The 21,639-nt window shown below is 43.5% G+C and overlaps 1 protein-coding gene across 2 annotated transcripts in view; it reads left to right on the forward strand.

Moving 5' to 3' along the window:
* The window catches only part of sobpa (sine oculis binding protein homolog (Drosophila) a), a 427,151-nt gene that overhangs the window by 16,352 nt on the left and 389,160 nt on the right, over window positions 1-21,639 (forward strand). The window contains exons 1-2 of one of the 2 annotated variants that reach the window (XM_069887498.1): window positions 4,496-4,573; window positions 9,198-9,301. In XM_069887498.1, the coding sequence (XP_069743599.1) occupies window positions 9,248-9,301 (54 nt within the window). In that variant the 5' untranslated portion in view covers window positions 4,496-4,573; window positions 9,198-9,247. Of the gene's footprint in view, window positions 1-4,495; window positions 4,574-9,197; window positions 9,302-21,639 lie in introns of those variants that run through there. The other variant, XM_069887499.1, reaches the window with a different exon arrangement.

The raw sequence follows: 21,639 nt of genomic DNA on the forward strand, positions 1-21,639 counted from the left end.
GGAGGTAAGTTTTTTTTAATATATAAAAACAAAGTGGTCACTGTCTGGAATGCATTGCCAGCAGTGGTGTTGGAGGAAAGTATAATAGGGATATTGAAAAGACTCAAAGATAGGCACACGGATGTAAGAACAAGAGAGAGTGATGGGTGTGAAGTACAGAAGAATGAGATTGTTATCGAGGAGGTTCACATAGGTCAGCACAACACTGTGGGCAGATGGGCCTTTACAATATTCCATACAAATTTGAACTCAATTTGGGTGAATTGTATTAAACCTTGAGATACACGTACAGAACACCTACTGACAAGTATTTCTGTAAACTGTGCCTGGTGTTGACTTCACACTGGAATACTTCAACTTTAGAGTAGGTTTCAGAGAATTTTGAACATCTAAAGCAAAATAAATCTGACCAAAAGGCATCAATGACAAAGATGACCAGGAATTTTAAACAAAAATGGAAATTCATCCAAATTAAACAATGAGAGAAACCAACTCTGAACAAAAATAACATCAAGCTGTTGACCCAACAAAGATTTTACTATGAAATTCATTATCTCACAAGGCAGGCAAGCCTCAAAAAACCACTTTGTGATATCAAGAAGTGGATTTGCCACATAAATAATTTATTCCAGTCCTGGAACCTGCAGATCAATAAAAAATTTAATGACCCTTCAAGGAGCACATGAATCACATGCGTTAATTGTTCACATGTCCAGTCACAAAGGGGAAAATGGTTACGTTCCTGCTGGACTTCAGAATAACATTCCTGATATTGGGATGTTCTTGAGCCAAACCAATAGCCTGTAGAATTCCCTCTAAAACTGGCGGCACAGTTAGCACAATGCTATTTCAGTGCTGGGTTTGAGGGAGTAAGGAGTTTGTACGTTCTACCCATGTCTGGGTTTCCTCTCACCCTTCAGAAACATATTGGGGTTGTAGGTTAATTGATGTATTTGCATGGCACAGGCTCGTGGTCCAGATGGGCCTGTTATGGTGCTGTACATCTAAATTTTTAAAATTTCAAAGAATGAACACATTGCTGCACTCCACATCAATTTGGACAATCCCATGCAGAAATTCCTCACAATTTGAAGAGAAAAATCATTATCTGCCCAACAGATCTCTTCATACCAAATCAGCTCCACCACAATTGCATGCAGAACATCTTCCATCAACTACAACAAAAGCTTGTGGATACCACCAAAAGCCACTATTGAACATTAATATCAACCCAAACATGACCTGAAGAATTCTGTTCATCAGCTCCTAGCAAGTCCTATGTAAAATTTATCCTTTCAACATCAACAATCCTGTAATCCCCTAAAAATTTCACCCTATCAAATCCTTGCAAAAATTCCTCAGGCAAGCCCAAAAAGTCAGAGGTTCTTCATGAACTCCAAAAATTCCACTGCAAATATCCCCCATCAATGACAACTATCCCTCAGAATCACCCAGCTCATCAAACCCATCAGGACCTCTCTATCAGACTCAAAGATCACAAAAGTACCCACACATTCCCTGCAGAACTCCCACCTCTGCTGGGAAAAAAAAAACAATGCTGGAGAAACTCACCTGGTCAAACTGTGTACTTCATAGAGCAAATTAAAAGATACATAACCAAGGTTTCAGGCCTGAGCCCTTCATCAAGGTACTATAGCGAAATATTTTATACTGAGCTACTATAGATGTCGGTGTACACATTGTGGAATCGCTGTACACATTGTCAAGTTGATGTTTACCCAAGGAAGTCGATGAACACACTGTGAAGTCTCGTGTAAGACTGACACCTCCAGGCTTGCATGCTGGGCTTGTATACGTCACTGCTTCCATCACATGGACAGGAAGTGACATCATCAGTAATGTCATCAGCTCAGATTAAAAAGATGTGTTGGATTCAGGTCAATAGTCCATCCCTTGGCTAAGGTCTGCATGAATTGCATGGCCGGGTGAGACTGTGCATCTGCCACTATGTTGGCCTTTTCTGAGAGGTGTTTAATGGTCATCACTAACTCAGAAATATATAATAGATGTCTCTCTTGATGAGCCAATCATGGCTCTGATACCTTAGTGAAAGCTACGAAATGTCTGCCTTCCAGAAAGTACCTGAAATGTCTGAAATTTAGGTACAGTGCCAACAATTCTCAATCAAGAGCACTGTACTTGAGTTCTGGTGGCCTTGGGTGCTTGCTAAAGAAAGCCAATGGTTTCCAATGCCCATTGATGTACTATTCAAGCACCCCTCTACTGCCATACTGGATGCATCCACTGTCAGGGCTGTCGGACATTCTTGGGTGGACCAACAATGCAGCATTAGCCAGTGCTTCCTTGGAGTTCTTGAATGCTACCGATGATTCTTCATCCCAAGTGACATCCCTTGCCTTGCCTGACACCAGGGCGAAGAGGGGGTGCACAATGCAAGCCATTGATGGTAGAAACCTACGATAAAAGTTCACCATTCCAATAATCTCCTGGAGGGCTTTAACTGAATGTCCGGATCACCTTGACCTTTGCCGGTAGTGGCTTTGCTCCGAGTTTGTCAATTCTATGGCCCAAAAAGTCGATAGTTGCTAACCCGAATTGACACTTGGCCAGGTTGATGATCAGCCCAAACTCATTCAAGTGAGTGAAAGGCTTGTGCAGATGGGACAGATGTTCCTGATGACTGCAGTTAGCAATAATTATGTCTTCTAGGTATATGAAGGTAAAGTCAAGATCGCGTCCCACTCCGTCCATTAAATGTTGGAAAGTCTGTGCGGCATTCTTGAGCCCAAAAGGTATCCTTCTGAATTCAAAAACATGAAGGGTGTAATAATAGCTGTTATTGGAATGTCATCTGGGTGGACCAGGTCCATCTTGGAAAAGATACGGGCTTCCTGCAGGTTAGACGTGAAGTCCTGTAAATGCGGTACCAGGTAGCGATCCAGTGTAGTAACCTCATTCAACCTGCAGTAATCCATCCACCTGCAGCCTTAGGTACCAATGTGGAACGGAGAGGCCCAGGAACTATCAGACCATTGTACAATACCCATTTCTTCCATCTTTTCAAATTCCTCTCTAGCCAGACAAAGTTTATCTGGAGGGAGCCTGTGAGCTGGGGTATGCGGTGGTGGCCCTTTAGTTGATATGCAGTGCAACACCCCATGTTACGGCATTGCTGTGGTGAATTGTGGTGTAATTATTGCAGGGAATTCTGCCAAAAACCTGGCAAATTCATTCTCTCGAAGAGTAACGGACTCTAAATGCAGGGCAGGCAGCTTGGCCTCACCTAGGGTGCTGATCTGGAAAGCATTGGTATGAACGAGCCTTTAGATCAACCAGCAAGCCATGTGCTCTGATAAAATCAGCTCCTAACAGGAGAGTGCAACTGTGGCCAATATGAACATCCACATGAACTTAGTATCACCTAATTGAAGCAGGATCCTACACATGCCAAATCTCTGGATAGTACTGCAGTTTGTGGCTTTCAAAGATGGTCCGGGTTTTCTTTTACGAGTGTCACGCTCTGAAGGGGGAAAAGCACACTGATCTCAGCCCCTGTATCCACCAAGAAACACCAGCCAGGATAGCTACCCCAGACGTACAAGAGGCTGCTCTTTGGCTAGCTGCCACAGCAATTAGCAACAGCTGGACCAGCATTTTCCCTGAAACACTGGGAGGTCAGCACCAGTGGGCTTCTGTGCCCCAATGGGTGCTATCTTTGTCTTATTGTCTCCTGGCAGTCTGACAACAGATTTGATTGACCATGCTGCTGGTCTAATGTTGGAGTTGCATGGTCCTGCTGCTGTGAGTGAGATCTGGTGACCTGTCCTACTGATGTCACACTTTCTTGCTTAGCCCATCATAGAGTGTCAGAATGGGCCACAACTCCATGGGTCACTGAAATCCTCATCAGCCAGCAGCGTGCAGATATCTTCTGACAACTGCTCAGAAAGCCTGCTCAAATATGAAGTAAGGGCCTAGGCTCCTCTGCTAGTGCCAGCATTTAACTCATGAGCACAAAAGGCATCTCTCTCCAAAACTATCCAAGTGAAATAAACAGATCACTTGCCCACATCACAAAAAGTCAAAGGTATAGATGAACAGACTCTTGAGCACCAAATACTTGCCCTCCTCTGGAGGCTGCTGTAGAAAATTAAAAACTCAGCATGCCATCATTTGATTAAGGGCACTTACTATATAGTAGTACCACATGGAATCAGATGTTATCTGCCCCAACTGTAATTGAGGTTCTACTTGGTCAGACCATACACATGGTTGTAAAGTCCAAAACAGTGGTAGTTTCAGAGCCACAGCATATATTGAAGAAAAAATTTCCACATCAGGATCACCAATATAGCAGTTTTTTTTATATATAACAAGCTATTACAGACACACAAGTTAATAAAGACAGTGTGGAGTCTAGTGCAAGGCTTGCATGCTGGGCTTATATACATCACTGCTTCTGTCACATGGACAGGAAGTAACATCATCAGTGATGTCATCAGCTCAGATAAAAACCTGTATTGGATGCAGATCAATTTCCCTTTTTTTCCCCACAGTATGTCCATCATTTCAGGAGCCGGTTTGCTTGCTGGTAAGTGGGTCACCACAGTACCTTGATACTTTGATAAAGGGCTCAAGTCTGAAATGTTGGTTATGTATCTTTATTTTGTGATTATAAAATATGCAGTTTGACCAGCTGACTTTCCTCAGCATTGTGTTTTTACTGCAGCCACAGTGTCTGCTGGCTTTCATGTTTTACTTGCTCTCCTGGGAAGAAAAAAAAAATCCCTGATTGTAACAGTAGGGTTCAATCCAGACCTCACAGCATCAGCCTCAAATATCCTTGTAGAATTTTGAATTCAACCACAAAATTCCCGAAAGATCTTCTCCATTAACCCGAACAACCCACAACAGAACTCCACCAATACATCAAAGACTTCCTGCAGAACTTCTCATAATCTCAACAACTTCCTAATAACTCCCATCTTCATCCTCAATTATCATCTGCAGAAATGACCCCACTGACTCTAATCCAACCCTGACAGAATTCCTCAGTCAATCCCAAATATAGTCTTGCTGAAATGCCACCTATTTTAATCCAATTAAACTTTGCTGGGTGGGTCACGTCTCCAGAATGGAGGACCATCACCTTCCCAAGATCGTGTTCTATGGCGAGCTCTCCACTGGCCACCGAGACAGAGGTGCACCAAAGAAGAGGGACAAGGACTGCTTAAAGAAATCTCTTGGTGCCTGCCCCATTGACCACCGCCAGTGGGCTGATCTCGCCTCCAACCGTGCATCTTGGCACCTCACAGTTCGGCGGGCAGCAACCTCCTTTGAAGAAGACCGCAGAGCCCACCTCAGTGACAAAAACCCAACACCCAACCCCAACCAACCAATTTTCCCTTGCAACCGCTGCAACCATGTCTGCCTGTCCCGCATCGGACTTGTCAGCCACAAACGAGCCTGCAGCAGACGTGGACATACCCCTCCATAAATCTTCGTCCGCGAAGCCAAGCCAAAGAAAGAAAGAAAGAAGAGAATCCTTCAGATATTTTTTAAAAAAGCATATCTTGTGACTGTACTTATCCAGAACCCTTTTTTTTCCTCATTTACATTAATCTTCTGCCTTCTTTGGCTATAAATTGACTAACAAGCTAAAATACTCTGAACAGAGAATGGTAAATTGAAGATGAATACTTATGAAATTGTAATAATAAGGAAATGGCAGAACACTTGCATTAATTTTTTGGATCCCTTTTCAGCGGGGGAAGAGGATTAAATCTCAGTAGGACAAAGGAACCAAAAGCATGTCAAAAGAAATAAATTATTTAGTTTAGCAGGCTGAAAGAAATGCTAATCGAGAAAATAACTTGTTTTAATTTCCACAACCAAATTGATGCCACCCCAAGATATTGAAATATAATGCAGATCTGTTCATCTTAAATTTTTTATCGGTCGCTTGATGGAAATTACACCTATTTGGGAAAATTACTCATGTAGCTATTATTTGATAAAGGAGAAACCTGTGGGTTTCCCAGGCTTTAGTTTAATGTGAATTAGAATGACCTGAGACAGTAGCCCAACAAATTAACTGAACAAACTCAATTTAAAAAAAATGTATTGTAAATTTTTGAAGGATTGAATGTGGATATCAAATTAAGTTGATTTTTTTTGGGTGGTCACCAACATGATCCCATGAATGTTTTCTAAATGGACTTTCAGAATGAGACTTTGTATGAGGCATTAATGGCAAGATTGCAATTCTGTGACTGCTTGGTAATTGGCTGGTTGAAGATAAAGAGGAGGAATTAAGATTATCGAATTTGTTTTGTGAGGTTTGAAAAGTAGTGTTCCCAAGGGTCTCAATTCCATTTTGTTATTCCCAGAAGTAAAAAAGCAGGAATATTTTTAAAACAATAAAGTCTTGGATCTGTTAAAAAGGCTGGGGTTTGAGTATTCTGGTGGCTAAATCACTAAAAGCTAAGGTACAGCTGTGGGGGGGAAAAAGGTAAAAATAATATATTTCTGTTGATCTTCCAAAAGTTATCAAATTTAAAGGTAAAAAACACAGAATGCCAACGTTAACATGTTAATGGCATTAACATCATCTTTGCCAGTGTCCATTAGTTCCCACTCCCTTCTATCCCTATTTCTCCTTTCCTCTAGCTCTGTCTCTCTCTCTTTCCTTTTTCTTCTGTCTCTGCATTCACAAAGCCACCTGATCAACTCCCACCTTTCCTCTCCTGTTTTCCTATCTGTGTTCAATTATCACTTTGGACTGTCCTCCTCCCCTTGCTCTTTCTTTCCTTCTCCCCAGCCTACTTGCTACTCATACCTTGAAGTGCTCAGGCCCAAAACGTCATTTATATATCTTTACCTCCTATGGACACTGCCATACCTGCAATGACCTCCAGCATCTGTGTTTTTACCACAATCGCAGGGTCTGCAGACTTTCAAATTTCACCTCAATTTTGAAGGTGTATTGTTCTGTTTCAGTTGTACAATACCTGAGTCAGATCTCTTTCAGCTCAGTTTTGAACCCTGTAGCTCAGGATGTGATCGATCTAAAATGGGTGGAATTAAATCAATGCAAGGGCAGCTTCAATTTATCAGTGAGAGGTCCATTCAATAGTCTGGGCAGCAGGGATGAATTTGTCCTTCTGGTGTGTGTTTACAAACTCACTTAATCTTCTGTCTGATGGGAGAGGGAGAAAGAGGAGGGGTTTAAAAAAAAAACAGAATTACAGACCAGTTACCCTCACTTCAGTGCTTGGAAAATGGCAGAGCCTGGTATAAAAGATCCAATAACAGACACTTGGATTGCATGATTAGCAAATCCACGGGTGTTCCATGAGGATGTAATAGGTAGCATAGATAAGGGAGAATCACTGGATGAGGTGTACTGAGGCTTTTGAAAATATCTCACGAGGTAAATGTACGAAATGAAAGAGCATGGTATTTTGGCAAATATATTGGCATTGATGGAGAATTGATTGACAAACCTAGGTTGTGAGGTATGACTGGTGAGTTACATAGGAATCAGTGCTTGAGCCTGCTATTCACAATATATATCAATGTTTTGGATGAGGTAAAATATAAAGTCGCTAAGTTTGCAGATGGTGGAGCAATGGACATGAAGGTTGGTTGGGGAAATCTGAGGAGGAGACAGAGATTCCAATATAATTTCTACAAGTTTGCCTGATTGGACAATTGCATGGAAGATGCAATTTAATGTGAATGAATGCAAGATTACTTTATTTGATTCCAACAACAGAAGATAAGTTACTAATTGAATGATGACAAATCAGGAAAATATCAGGTTCAATGAGAGCTACATGCCCTTAATGTATATGCATTCAGGTGTAGAAAACATTTAGGAAGGCAAATGGCACATTGGTCATCATTACAAGAGAAGCTGAGTATTGGAGCAAGGATGTTTTGCTATGGCTGTGAGACTGCGAATAGAATGCTATGTGAAATTTTGGACTCCTTATCTAAGGAAGGATGTTCTTTCCTTGGAGGCAATGCAACAAATGTTTACTTGACTGATTTTTACTGTAGAATAGAAAAATTGGTGGTTTTTCTTAGAGATAGGGCGTCACAGAATAGAATCAGGGATGATGGTCTTGATGACTACAGAATTCAGAACAGAGGGCCACCATCTCAGGATGTGGCATTTAAAACAGATATTAGGAGAAGTCTCTTCACTCCAACTGTGTTGAATCCTTGGGATTCTCTACTGTGGAAGATCATAACGGCCAAGCCAGTAAACATGGTCAAGGAAGTGGATAGATTTTTAAATTTTAATGAAATCAACAGATCCAGGAAGAGGGTGGGAGCAGGGTATTGAAGTGGATAATCAGGCATGATTTGTGTTAAATTATAGAGCAAACCCAAAGGGTGAAAGGACCAATTCCAGCTCCGATTTCAATGTTTCAACATCTAATTTTCTGTCGGGTTATTTTTAAGCAACTCTCGGTTATTTGGACATTTAATTCTATACACAGAACATTTAAATGAATTCCAATTTTTTTTCCATTTTGAAAAATGAGGTTACAAATAATTTACATGATTTGTATGTAGTGAATTAATTTTTGTGGGGCATGGAAGATTATCAGGATTTTAAAATACAGGCTAAACCTTTTGGGATTAAAAGAAAAAGAAAAAGCTGATTTGATATGCCGTATATTTTGTCATATTAGTTGACCTTCAGATAAGTCGAGTCCTCATTTTCAGTCTAATTTTTATGGTTTTATCATATATTGGGCATATAAGCCAAAGTTCCAAAAACCGCTTTGGGTGAGCTGTTGGGCGTTGCAGGAAATGGTTGTTATCATGGAATCTCCAGCAAAACGATGAAAGTATGAAGCGAGTTTTAAGTTAAAGGTAATAGAAGTGGCCAAGAAATCCAGCAACTGAGCTGTGACTGTAGGTTCTTTTTTGGTGTTTCAAGGGTTGTCTTGTACGCAATTTTTGGAATTGAGTTTTTGTATCAGGTGTATAAGTTGACCCCTGATTTTTGAGGGCTTTTTGAGGGTTTCAAGACTCAACTTGTTTGCTGAAATATACGGTAATTCTTGTAGTTATTTTGTATTTTGGAGTAAAATGTCCAGATAAACATTTAGTGCCATGTTGACTTAGGGCTAAATGTTGCACAGGACATCAGGAAAGCATTCCTATAATTTAAAAAAATATTTCTTAATATTCACCAGAAAGAACAAATGAAGCCTTGCCAAAAGCATTGGGACTTTAAGAAGTGAACATGCAAAGCTGGAGAAACTCAGCAGGTGAAGCAGTGTCCTTTTTTATAGCAAAGGTAAAAAAATTCATACGTTTTGGGCTAAAGCCCTTCATCAAGGTATGGAAAAATGTTGGCAGGCATCCAAACAAAAGAGTTGGGGAGGTGTGGTCACAGAGGCTGGAGGTAATAAGTGGAGGAGGGAAGGAGGGGACCACAGTAATCAAGGGGAGGAGGGATGGCTAGGTGAATAGAGGGAGAAGGGAGGGGGAAGAGGAGAGCAGGTTAGCAGAAATTGGAAAAGTCGCCCAAACAGAAAATCAGGTGTTGTTCCTCCAATTTGCGGATGGTCTTGGTGGGATAGTACATAAGGCCATGGATAGACATGTGAGTGTGGGAGTGTGACACAGAACTGAAATGGTTGGATACTGGGAGGTCTCTGTCACTGGTGCGGATGGTTTAGCAATTCCAGCTTAGATGGAAAGTGAAACAATCGGTTTGAATCTTTTTCAAAGAAATAGTCTTAGTATTCAATTTGCAGTAAATCATTGAAAATCCCTGACCCAAAACCATTGGAGATGGAGCTTTGAAGATATTACTGAGAACCTAGAGTCTGTGTGTTAGGACTACACAGAAGAGTAGCATGAAGAGTGGAAGTGATGAACAACCATTCAAGCTACCTGTCTAAGATCTACAAGAAAAACTGCAGATGCTGGAACATATGAGATTTCCTCCTTCTTCATTAAGTAGGCGTGGGGGAGAGGGGGCACATTTAGCGTAGCAGTTAGTGCAGCACCATCACGGCTGTCTGTAAGGAGTTTGTATATTCTCCCTGTGTCCAGGTGGGTTTCCTCTAGGTGCTCCAGTTTCCTCACACTCTTCAAAACATACAGGGGTTATAGAATCATTGGGGTATTTGCATGCCATGGGCTCGTGGGCAGAGGCACCTGTTACTGTGCTTTATGTATGTCTAAATATAAAGATGGTTTCCCATCTACTGAGATAAAAGAAGTCCTCATCCGCATCGCCTCCATTTCCCACACATCTGCCCTCGTCCCATTTCCCCCACACCAACATAACAGGGATAGGGTTCCCTAATCCTCACCTACCACCCACTTGTAGTGTTAATAAAAGCTCTCACGACTGGAGGAAGAATAAACGCTTTTATTAGCTTATAACTATGGGTAGGGTTTCACAGTAGTCTTCAGAACAGTTCTGGGTTTAGGCAGTAAACCAGGGTTATATGTAAACAGATGGGGACGGAGTCGGGAGACAGGGTCAGCCATCAGCACAACACACGATTGCATTCACCCCTTCCTGTAGAATTTAGGGTCTGTGAATGAAGACAGAGAACATGGGTTCAGAAAGAAAATGGTTGAAAAATGTACAGTTATTTACAAATTTACAGATTTAAGCGGTCCAGGGGTCTGGAGATCCTGGTGGAGTGCCTTAGCACCAGTGGGCCTTGGGCTTCTTGGGTTTCCTGGTTCCCTTGTGAGGGAGGAGAGGCAGGCTGGGTCTCCAGCTCAAAGGTGGAGTTTGGGGGGGGGGGGGGTGGGGGAATGCAATTTCCTCCTGAACTGGATCCCCTGAGCCCCTGACTGGGGGTAGCGAGAATAAGCTCCATGGCTCACAGGGCACCTGAGGTAATGGACCCTCTGTTCTGGGTGCCAGGTCCCTAATGGAGACTGTGTCCTCCCTGCCATCCGGTTTATCCACATAGACGTATGTGGGATTAGCGTGGAGCAGTTTCACCTTCTCCACCAGGGGTTCGGTCTTGCTTCTCCTCACGTGCTTCCTGAGGAGACTAGACCAGGAGTAGTGAGCCAGACTGGAGGTGTAGTTCCCAATGCCGACCTTCTTTTGAAAATGAATAGGAGCTCGTGAGGAGTAGCATTGATCGCGATACATAGTTGCGACCAGATGGAATAGAGTGCCATGGGGAGGACTTCCTGTCAGCATGAGTCGAGAAGGCCTTTTGACTTCAGGGCCTGTTTGACAGTCTTCCAGACTGTGGCATTCTCCTTTTCAACCTGCCCATTCCCCCGAGGGTTTTAGCTGGCCGTGATGCCCTTCACCAGCAGGAAATGATGTAGCTTATCACTCATAAAGGATGAGCCCCAGTTGCTCTGAATATAGCTGGGATACTCGAACAGGGCGTAAATGGAGTCTAGGGTCTTTATAACTGATTCAGTGGACGTGTCTGGACATGGAATGGCGGGAGTGCTCATCAATGATGGGAAGAAGATGTTCCCATTCGTGGAAGGGAGAGGTCCCTTAAAATCGACACTGAGCCATTCGACGGGCCTGGATGACTTAATCAGGTGTGCCTTTGCAGGGCGGTGGAAGTGCGACTTGCATACCGTGCAGACCTGGCAAGACCTGGTCATTTCCCTGACCTCTTCCATGGAGTAGGGCAGCTTGCGCGCCTTGACAAAATGAGCCATGCGGGTGACCCCTGGATGACAGAGCTCATTATGCATAGACCGCAGTTGGTTGATGTGTGCAGAGGCACAGCTTCCTCTGGATAAGGCATCTGGAGGGTCATTAAGGTGTCCTGGCTGAGGGACAATGTCATAATTGTAGGTGGAGAGCTCGATCCTCCTCCTAGCAGTCTTGCCCTTTTTGATTTTCCCCTCTTGACATTATTGAACACGAATGCGATCGAGCGCTGGTCAGTGAGGAGTGTAAATTTCCTACCAGCCAGGTAGTGTCTCCAGTGCCTCATGGCTTCTACAATGGCTTGAGCCTCCTTTTCCATAGGTGGGCTCTGGAGCTTGTGACCTTGGAAATGACCAAGGAAAATGAAACTGGCTTGCCTGTCTGGTTGAAGGTAGTAGCCAAGGCTACGTCCAAAACGTCGCTTTCCACTTGGAAAGGTAAATTCTTATCCACCACGTGCATGGTGGCTTTCGCAATGTGATTCCAGAGGTAGCCATTTAGGCTTCAGCTGAGAAGGGGAATTGGTGGCTTTTAAGAGAGGGTGAACCTTATCAGCGAATTGAGGGATCCACTTGGCGTAATATGAGAAAAACCCCAGGCATCTCCTCAAAGCCTTTGTGTTCCTGGGATTGGGGAGCTCGAACAGGAATCGCATCCTATTGGGATCGGGGCCAATGATGTCATTCTCCACCTCGTAGCCAAGGATACCCAGACATTTAGTCCTGAACTTGCACTTGTCAAGAGTTATGTTAGGTTCAGGGCATTCGCTGTGTGGAGAGAACTTTGGAGGTTAGCGTCAAGGTCTTCCAAGGTGTGGCCACAGATGGTGACATTATCGAGGTAGGGGAAGGTAGCCTTCAACCCATACTCATCCACCATTTTGTCCATCTGCCTCTGGAAGATAGAAACTCTGTTAGTGATACCAAAAGGGACCCTTCAGAATTGATAGAGATGACCGTTAGCCTCAAATGCCGTATATGGATAGAGCTCGTAATGGATTGACAGCTGGTGATAAGCAGCTTTCAGATCAATGGTCGAATAGACCCGATACTGCGCAATATCATTCACCATGTCAGAAATTTGAGGGAGAGGGTGTGTCCGATTAATAGTTTGGCTATAGTCAATTACTAGCCTGGACATGTTTTCTCCTTTTACCACTACCACTTGCGCTCTCCATGAGCTGGTGCTAGGTTCGATGATATCTTCGTCGAGCAGACGTTGTGTCTCAGACTTTATGAAATTTCAGTCCGCTGTACTGTACCTCCTGCTCTTAGTAGCAATTGGCTTGCAGTCTGAGGACAGATTTGGGAAGAGAGGAGGGGGGGTCAATATTCAGTGTGGAGAGGCTGCATGTGGTTTCCGAACCTTTACAGGGGGGAGGGGACCAGAATACTCCAAGGTCATGCTTTTAAGGTGACATAGGAAGTCCAGACCCAACAACACTGGAGCACACAGTTCAAGTATATACAAGTGAAATTTACTGAATTCCCCCTCCCCCCTTCAAACGACAGAATGCGAATGAGATGCAAGGAATATGTGGTAATTGGAAGGATACATCTTTAGGTTGTATGTCTGCACAGTCCGTGAGTCTATGAAGCTTTCAGTAGAGCCTATGTTGATTAGGCATTTAGTGGAATGTCCATTAACCTTCACAGTCACTATGGAGTTGCTGAGCTGGTGAGGTCTGTCCTGATCTAGGACCAATGGGCTAGGTCCCTGGAGACTCCATGCTCCTCACTCGAGTGGCCCCCACCGTCCTGGGTTGCCCTGTGTGGGTAAGATGGTGTCGACCTCGTGGTGCAGCAAGATGGCCGCCCTCCTTCCTCCTCTGACAATGATGGCACCAAGTTTGAATTTGGGTTGCAGCAAGATGGCCACCGAGCCTTTTCGCACCGTTTCCTTACTGCCACCCTCTGTCAGCATGTTGCGCAGCAAGTGGTTTCGGGTGAATTCTGGGCACACGGCTTGGGATTGGAATTGGATTCGGGAGCGGTGCAGGCCACAGACTTCCCTGGGCTTCCCCTCGCACAGCAAACCCTCACCCAATCCCATTTCTTGCCACAGCAGGAACACCCTGAATCTTTTGCCGGCAACAAGATCAAGGATGCTGGCTCATGCTGCATAAAAAGCGTTCCCTAGCATGGGAAGCTGCAGCCATTAGGGCTGGGGTAGTGGGAGCAGCTGGTCCTTGGAAGGGGCCACCTGGGTGAGCGAGCTCACTGGCTTCGAGATTGTTGTTCTCAAGCTTGGCCTGTTCCAATGATTTGGCCAGTTCAACATGGTCCTTCTTTCCCGACTCGAGCAGTCGCTGCCTCAAATACTTTGAGCGGACCCCTGCGACTAGTATGTCCCGGATCTGTTTTTTCTCATGAGCATGGCCTGTAGCTGCTTTGTACCTGCACTTCTTGGCAAGCGTCCACAGACCCAGCAGGTAATCACCAATGGTCTCTCCTGGCCGCTGGCTACGTAAAGTGAGTCAGTGCCTTGCTAGGACCTCATTTTGTGACCAGGTACCTAGCCTTCAACACCTTGATGGCAGCTTCATATGTAGAGCAGTCCCTGATGACTGCATACCCTTTCGTTCCTTCCCTCTAAATGAGTGTGAACCTCCTGAGTTCATCGGTGTGGAAGACCTCTCTGGTCGTGTTCAGATAGGCCTGGAAGCAGTCTAGCCAGTAATGTGAACTCCTTAGCTATGTTAGAAGACAGAGGGTCTATCAGCACCCTACCAGGCTTGAGTAGAGCTTCCATCATTTAGGGAATAAGCTAATAAAATTGTAGCGTGAATAAAAGCTCTCACGACTGAAGGGAGAATGCACACTTTTATTAGCTTATAACTATGGATCATAGTTATAACTATGGGTCTCACAGTCGTCTTCAGAAGGGTTCTGGGTTTAGGTGGGAAACCAGGGTTATATGTGAGCAGATAGGGGAGGAATCAGCCATCAGCACAACACATTACCAGTGAATTCCAGTTCACTGCACCACTTGCCTTCACATCCAACATATTATTCTCTGCAATTTTTGTCACCTCCAACAGGATCCCACCAGAAGAGGCAGGTGGAGTTCAAACTGGAATAGTATGGTGTTGCACTTTGCTCGGTTGAACTTGATCACTGAGTACATGGTTAATGGCAGGATTCTTAAAGAGTGAAGAAGCAAATAGTCCAAGTCCATATATGTCTCAAGGTTGCTGCACAAGATGATAAAATGGTGAAGAAGGTGTATGTTGCGTTGGCCTTCATTATTTAAGGATTAAGTTCAAGACCTGCGAGGTAATATTGCAACTATATAAAACTGTGGTTGGATCACACTTGGAGTATTGTGATCAATTCTAGCTGCCTCATTATAGGAAGGATGTAGAAATCTAAGAGAGAGTGCAGAGTAGATTTACCAGGATGTTGCCTGGATTAGAGAACATGTTGTATGAGGCAAGGTTGACTGAGCTGTGGCTTTTATCTTTCGAGGTGTGAGGGTCATAGATATGGTGAACAAGCAACACCTTTTTCTTGGACAACGAGAGCAAATAATAGAGACATCTATTAAAGATGAGGGGAGAAAAGTTTAGGTAAGACGTCAGCGGTAATTTTTGACACAGAGCCGTGGGCGCCTGGAATGCATTGCCGGAGATGATGGCAGAGGCTGATACAATTGAGACATTTAAAAGATTCTTAGATAGGCCCATGATGTGAGGTAGGGAAGAATTAGATTGTGATGGACTAGGTTTATAGAGGTCGGCATCACTTCATGGGACCAAGGGCCTGTACTATGCTGTAATGTTCCATGTTGTATCTTCCCCTCTCCACTTTCCACAGGGATTGCTCTCTCTGTGATTCCCTTGTCGATTTGTCCCATTGCACTAGCCTTTTATTTTTTGTCCATTATTTCCTACTGCTCCCCCCCCCCCCCCCCAACCAACCTTTCATCTGCCAGCTCTTGCTCCTTCCCCTATCTCCCAACCTTATATTTAGGCTTCTGCCCTCTTTCATGTTATTCCAGATAAAGGGTTATGGCCCAAAACATTGACTGGATACTGCTTTGTTTGGATGCTGCCTGACACATTGAATTCTTCAAGAATATTGTGGAAAACATGAGACCAGTCTTCTCCTTACCCAGCCGAGGCAGAGTCTGTGGACTCACTTTGGTCACAGCAAACATGCCAAAGCTCAAAGAAAGATGATTAAGAATCCTTAACGTATGGGATTACCAAAGAAGAATTATTAAAATTTAAATAGAAAGGGAAAAGGATTTGGAGAGGCCAAATTTGGAGTATTGTGTGCAGATTTGGTCGTCTATCTACACGAAAGATATTAACAAAACTGAAACAATGCAGATAAGATTTATTAGGATGTTGCTGGGACTTCAGGAATTGAATTACAGGGAAAGGTTAGAACTCTATTCCCTGGATTGTAGAAGAATGAGGGGAGATTTGATTGAGATATACAAAATTATGAGGGATACAGATAGAGAAAATACCTTTTTCCACGGAGGGTAGGTGAGGTATAATCCAGAGGACATGGGTTAAGGGTGAAAGAGTAAAAGTTTAGGGAGAATATGAAGGGGAATTTCTTCACATAGAGAGTTGTGGAAGTGTGGAATGAGCTATGAGCTGAAGTGGTGAATACGGGCTCAATTTTTACACTGAAGAAAAATTTGGACAGGTACATGGATATATGGACAGGTGTTTGGAGGCCAATGGGACAAGAAAGAATAATAGTTTGGCACACACTAGAAGGGATGAAGGGCCTTTTTACTGTGCTGTAATGTCAATGGCTATAGAAGGGTTGAAGGGCCTGTTTTCCGTGCTGTAATGTTCTATGGTTATAGAAGGGATGAAGGGCCTGTTTTCTGTGCTGTAATGTTTAATGCTCTATGGTATTAGAAGGGATAAAGGGCCTGTTTTCTGTGTTGTAATGTCAATGGTTATAGAAGGGATAAAGGGCCTGTTTTCTGTGTTGTAATGTCAATGGTTATAGAAGGGATGAAGGGCCTGTTTTCTGTGTTGTAATGTTCTATAGTTATAGAAGGGATGAAGGGCTGGTTTTCTGTGCTGTAATGTTCTATGGTTATAAACTAAGTGTTGTTTTTATTTTCAGTTTATTTAAAAAATTCTCATTTTCACATATTTAGTTTTAAAATCTCAAATACACTATCTGAGCAACCATTAGGAGAGGGATAATTTATGTTAAATTCAGGTCAACATTGATTTGTAATGTTTTACCACTGGATAAAATAAAACATGAAAGGATTGGAATTAACTTCATTAAGTCACAAAATAAAAGGAGTGCTTTTACAACCATCTGTCTTTTCATGAAATTGGCAATAAATAAAGAAACATGATTTACTGGAAGGTATATCTTTGGTCTACTGGGAGCTAAATGGTGCATCCTAATATATTTAATCTTCTCATTGATGTCTCCTCAGCTGGGCACTAATCTTGGTGATTCCTCTGTAGAACAGTAAACTGAGGTGACAACTCAAAAATCATTAAAGTCGTCCCATTAGTTTATAAAGAAATAGAGGGAATGGCTGGAAACTATAAGCTGAATGATAGATTTATGCATCTTAGAGATTATAAAAATCAAGAATATTTATTCAAAGTGAAATTCATAAATGTCATCAAATCTAAACTTTGGGAAATCAAATCATTTTTTCTTACATGTAACAAAAATGTCACAGACAAGGGACCAATTGTAGATACTGGTAGATTTCCAGAACATTGATGATAAAGTCACTCATTGGAGAAACTGACAAGTGGATAACAAATTTGCAATGAATACAAAGAATATGAAGCTAAAACTTCATACTCAGAGGATGTATTTAAAGCAGAGATTGATTATTGATGAGCCATGGCTATGGGGAAAAGGCTGGGCAATGGGGCTGAGTGGGAAAATGGATGAGCTCATGGTGAAGCAGAATCGATGGGCTGAATAACCTATTTCTGCTCTTGTATCTTATGGTCTCATTTACATTCCATTGGAATTTGAAGAAATAGTGATCAAAGCAAATCTCTAACATACCAAAGTACTGCAGCTGAACTATACTTGAAAGTAGATAATTTCTACAGAGGTGTGGTGGAAGGTGCATCATGGTCTGGTATGGGGACACCAATACCCCCAAGCATAAAGCCCTGCACAAGGTAGTGGACACAGCCCGGGACATCATAGGCAAACCTCTTCCCACCATTTGAGAATATTTACAGGTAACGCTGCTGTCAGAGATCAGCAGCGATCATGAAGGATCCACATCACCCAGCACATGCTCTGTTCTCACTGCTAGCATCTGGAAAGAGGGAAAAGTAACACAACACTCGCACCACCAGGTTCAGGAAAAGCTGCTACCCCTCCACTACAACAACAAATTCAATCAGGGACTCATTTAAGGTCTCTTACTTTGCATTTTATTTATTTTTTTCCTCTCTGTATTGCATATTCAGTTGTTCACATTTCTTTATTTGTTTACACATGTACAGTTTTTTTTGCATTACCAGTAAGTAGTAATTCTACCTGGTCTGCAGGAAAAAGAATCTCATGTGATGCTATGTAAGTACTCTGACAATAAATCTAAATCTGACGGCACTCCATTGTTGAAGGGAACTATCTCTCAAGAACCCATTACATGGTACAGTGAATGGTAAGACAGAGGAGGGAGAGATGAGGTTCATCGTTTGCTTTGGAAGAGTAGAATTGAGCATCACACCCAAGATCACTGCTGCAGATGTCAGATTCACCTCCCTGAGAGCGAATCCAAAAAATTGTCTGGCCCAGAGGGAGTCTCAGTCTGCGTCCTGAAAACTGGCGCAAACCAATTGGTGGGAGTATTCTCTCCCTGCTACAAGTTGAAGTTCCCAGCTTCTTTAAGAAGTCCACTATTATCCTAATACCAAAGAATAGCCAGATAATATGCCTGTATTATATTTGCCCAGTGACTCTGCCATCCATCATTATGAAGTGCTTCGAAAGATTGATCATGACCCACATTACCACCAGCTAACCAGAGAGCCTCAATCCACTATAATTTGTCTACTATCGCAACAGATCCACAGTAGATGTCATTTTCCTAACCCTGAGTGAAACACAAGAGACTGCAGACAATGTGATTGTAGTAAACACATTGAAATGCTGGAGAAACTCAGCTGGTCTTTTCAGCATCTAGAGGAGACGAAGATGTATTACTGACGTTTTGGGCCTGAGTCCTCCAAGGAAAAATCAGAAAAGACAGAAGCGGGATTATATTAAAAAGCCTCAGAATTCAAACAATAGGGGAAGGAATCTAGGTAATCAAAAGGTGTTATTTGGAAATGATAAGGAGTGGGTAGAATTTATCATGTCTATGCAAAGGAGACAGGGAATGGAAAGCTGACGGGGGAAGAAGGACGTGGGGAGTGTTTAATGAAAGCCAGAGAGCGTTTCTACCATCTGTTTCTATCTCCTACTGAAGATCCACAAACCCAATTGTCCCAGCAGACCCACTCTGTCTGCCTGCTCCTGCCCCATTGAATTGGTCTCCACTTACCTTGACTTTGTTTCCCCCCCCCCCAGTCCAGTCCCTCCCCATCTACATCTGGGACATTTCACATGCCTTCCATCACCAACAACTTCCAGTTCCCTGAACTTGATCACCTCATATTCACCACAGACATCCAATCTCTTTTCACCTCCATTCCCCATACTGAAGGCCTCAAAGCCCTTTGTTTATTTCTGGACAACCAAACCAACCAGTCCCTCTACATCACGACTCATCCCACTTTCTCCAAGTTAAAGGGGTAGCCATAGATACCCACATAGGCCCTAGCTATGCCTGCCTTTTTGTTGGCTACATGGGACAATCCATGCTACAAGCCTCCAGAGGCAAGGCCCCTCAACTCTTCCTCTGCTATATCGATGACTACTTTGGTGCAGCCTCATGTACCCGTGATGAACTCGTTGACTTCATCCACTTTGCCTCCAACTTCCACCCTGACCTCAAATTCACGGTCCATCTCAAGCAACACTTTGCCTTTCCTCAGTCTCTCTGCCTCCATCTCAGGAACAAACACTCGACAGACATCTTCTATAAACCCAGAAACTCCAACAGCTACCTTGACTCCACCTTTGTCCTCTGTAAGGATTCCATTCCAGCCTCTCAATTCCTTCATCTTCATCGCATCAACTCAATTTCCAGTAATCAATCACAAATTACAGTTATCCATTATATACTAAATTTGCCATCGAGTCCAAGCCATTCCCCTACCTCCCTTCCCCCTCCCCACACTCCACAGACCACAATTACATACAACATTCAAGACACCCACGAAAAAGGTAGGGAACACATCAGGAATTTGTCATGGCCTGACATCCGGCACCTAGGCTGTTACATTTTTCTTGATTTCACTTGACTGAGCTGGAGTGGGGACCCCCCCCCCCCGCCCCCACCTGCTTCTCCCTCAGAAGAAGAATGGATGGGGAAGACTGGGTGGCAAGATACACAGATCCACTCTATAACTGTGCTCCTATAAAATTCAACTATGGTTGCCAAATTTTTAGAAAAATGTTATGTTTTTTTTCCTTAAATTATGTAATTTTCTCCAGGGGAACACAGCTTTACATTTCCATCTTCCAGTGCGTAATGCCCAAGTGAGAGTCAGATTTCCAGGTAACCTCTATGTACTTCCTCCACTGCAATCATTATAAATTGGATTTGGAATATGGACAGCTTCACCTTAAAACTTATGTCCATCATGTTTCCCAATAGGAACAGCTCAGGGTCCTGTGGGAATTCTTTACCAATAATTTTTTTTTCTAGGACTTGGCCTAGTTCCACCGAGAAGGGTCTTACCTTGTTACATGTCCATGTTGTGTGCACAAAGGTTCCTGTTGCAATTCCGTATCCAAAACATTGATCTTAAATTTCTGGTTTACCCTTATTCAATTTTTGCACTGTTAAATATAGCTGGTGGAGAAAGTTATACTGCACCAGCCTATACCGCGCATTAATAATCGTGGTCATGTTATTCCAACGCAGGTTTGACCAGCACTGCTCATCAATTGCTGTTCCTAAGTCTGACTCCCACCTTTACCTTGATTTGTGAAGGCCTGGTCTAGGCCCTTCCACTTGGAATAAGAAATACATCGCCAAGTTGAACTTCCCTGTGTTCCCCTTTTCGAATCAGGGTCTCTATATCACTGCACATTGGTAAAGTCATGGATGCACCTAATTTTTCCCTTGAGAAAGATCATTTCTGACAGTAGCAGAGGAATGTCTTATATGACAAGTCATATTTATTTCTGAGTTGCTCAAATGATAGGTGTCCAGGATCTTCTAAAAGAAGTCGCACTGGCTAATAGTTGCTACCCCCACAGTTAGTCGCCATCCCCACCCCCAGGAATGTCTCACTGCTGCATACATGGGGAGGGCGAGGTTGCTGCTGCTGCTCCGGCAATGGCCATCTTCCTTACCCATAATTCCCCATGCTGCTGGAACCACTCTGCCAGCACCAGAGAGGTTCCAGCAATGTGGGTAATTATGGGTAAAGAAGACAGCCATTACTCCTGCACTCCCACATTGAGCCGTCACTGCAAACCAGAGTGGTTTTCACAGCAGCGGCACATTGCGGCCCCCACTTTCCCCCACTGTGGCAGCAACCTCTCTTCTCCCCCCCCCCCCCCCCCCATCATGGCAGTGATCTATCTTCTCCCAATCGTGGCCCCCCTCTACCCCCCCCCTCCACCGTGGCAGAGGCACCTCAGCCAGGGGTTTCCCTGTTATGCCAGCGCACAAGTGCTGATGTCACGAGAGTAACCAGGTCTGCCATTTCCCCTTTCAAACTGCCAGAGAATGATGCCCGGATAAGTTTTATTGGGTTCCCTGACCAGCTCAGAGTAGATCAGGGATCCGGTTGGATCCTTTCAAATTGTCATGTAACTGGGTCACCAACCGTGCAAATTGCCTGGTTAACCCCATTTTACATGGCAGTTTGAAAGGACCTACTATTT

This window comes from Narcine bancroftii, chromosome 6 (genome assembly GCF_036971445.1).
Source record: "Narcine bancroftii isolate sNarBan1 chromosome 6, sNarBan1.hap1, whole genome shotgun sequence".
Taxonomy (NCBI): domain Eukaryota; kingdom Metazoa; phylum Chordata; class Chondrichthyes; order Torpediniformes; family Narcinidae; genus Narcine; species Narcine bancroftii.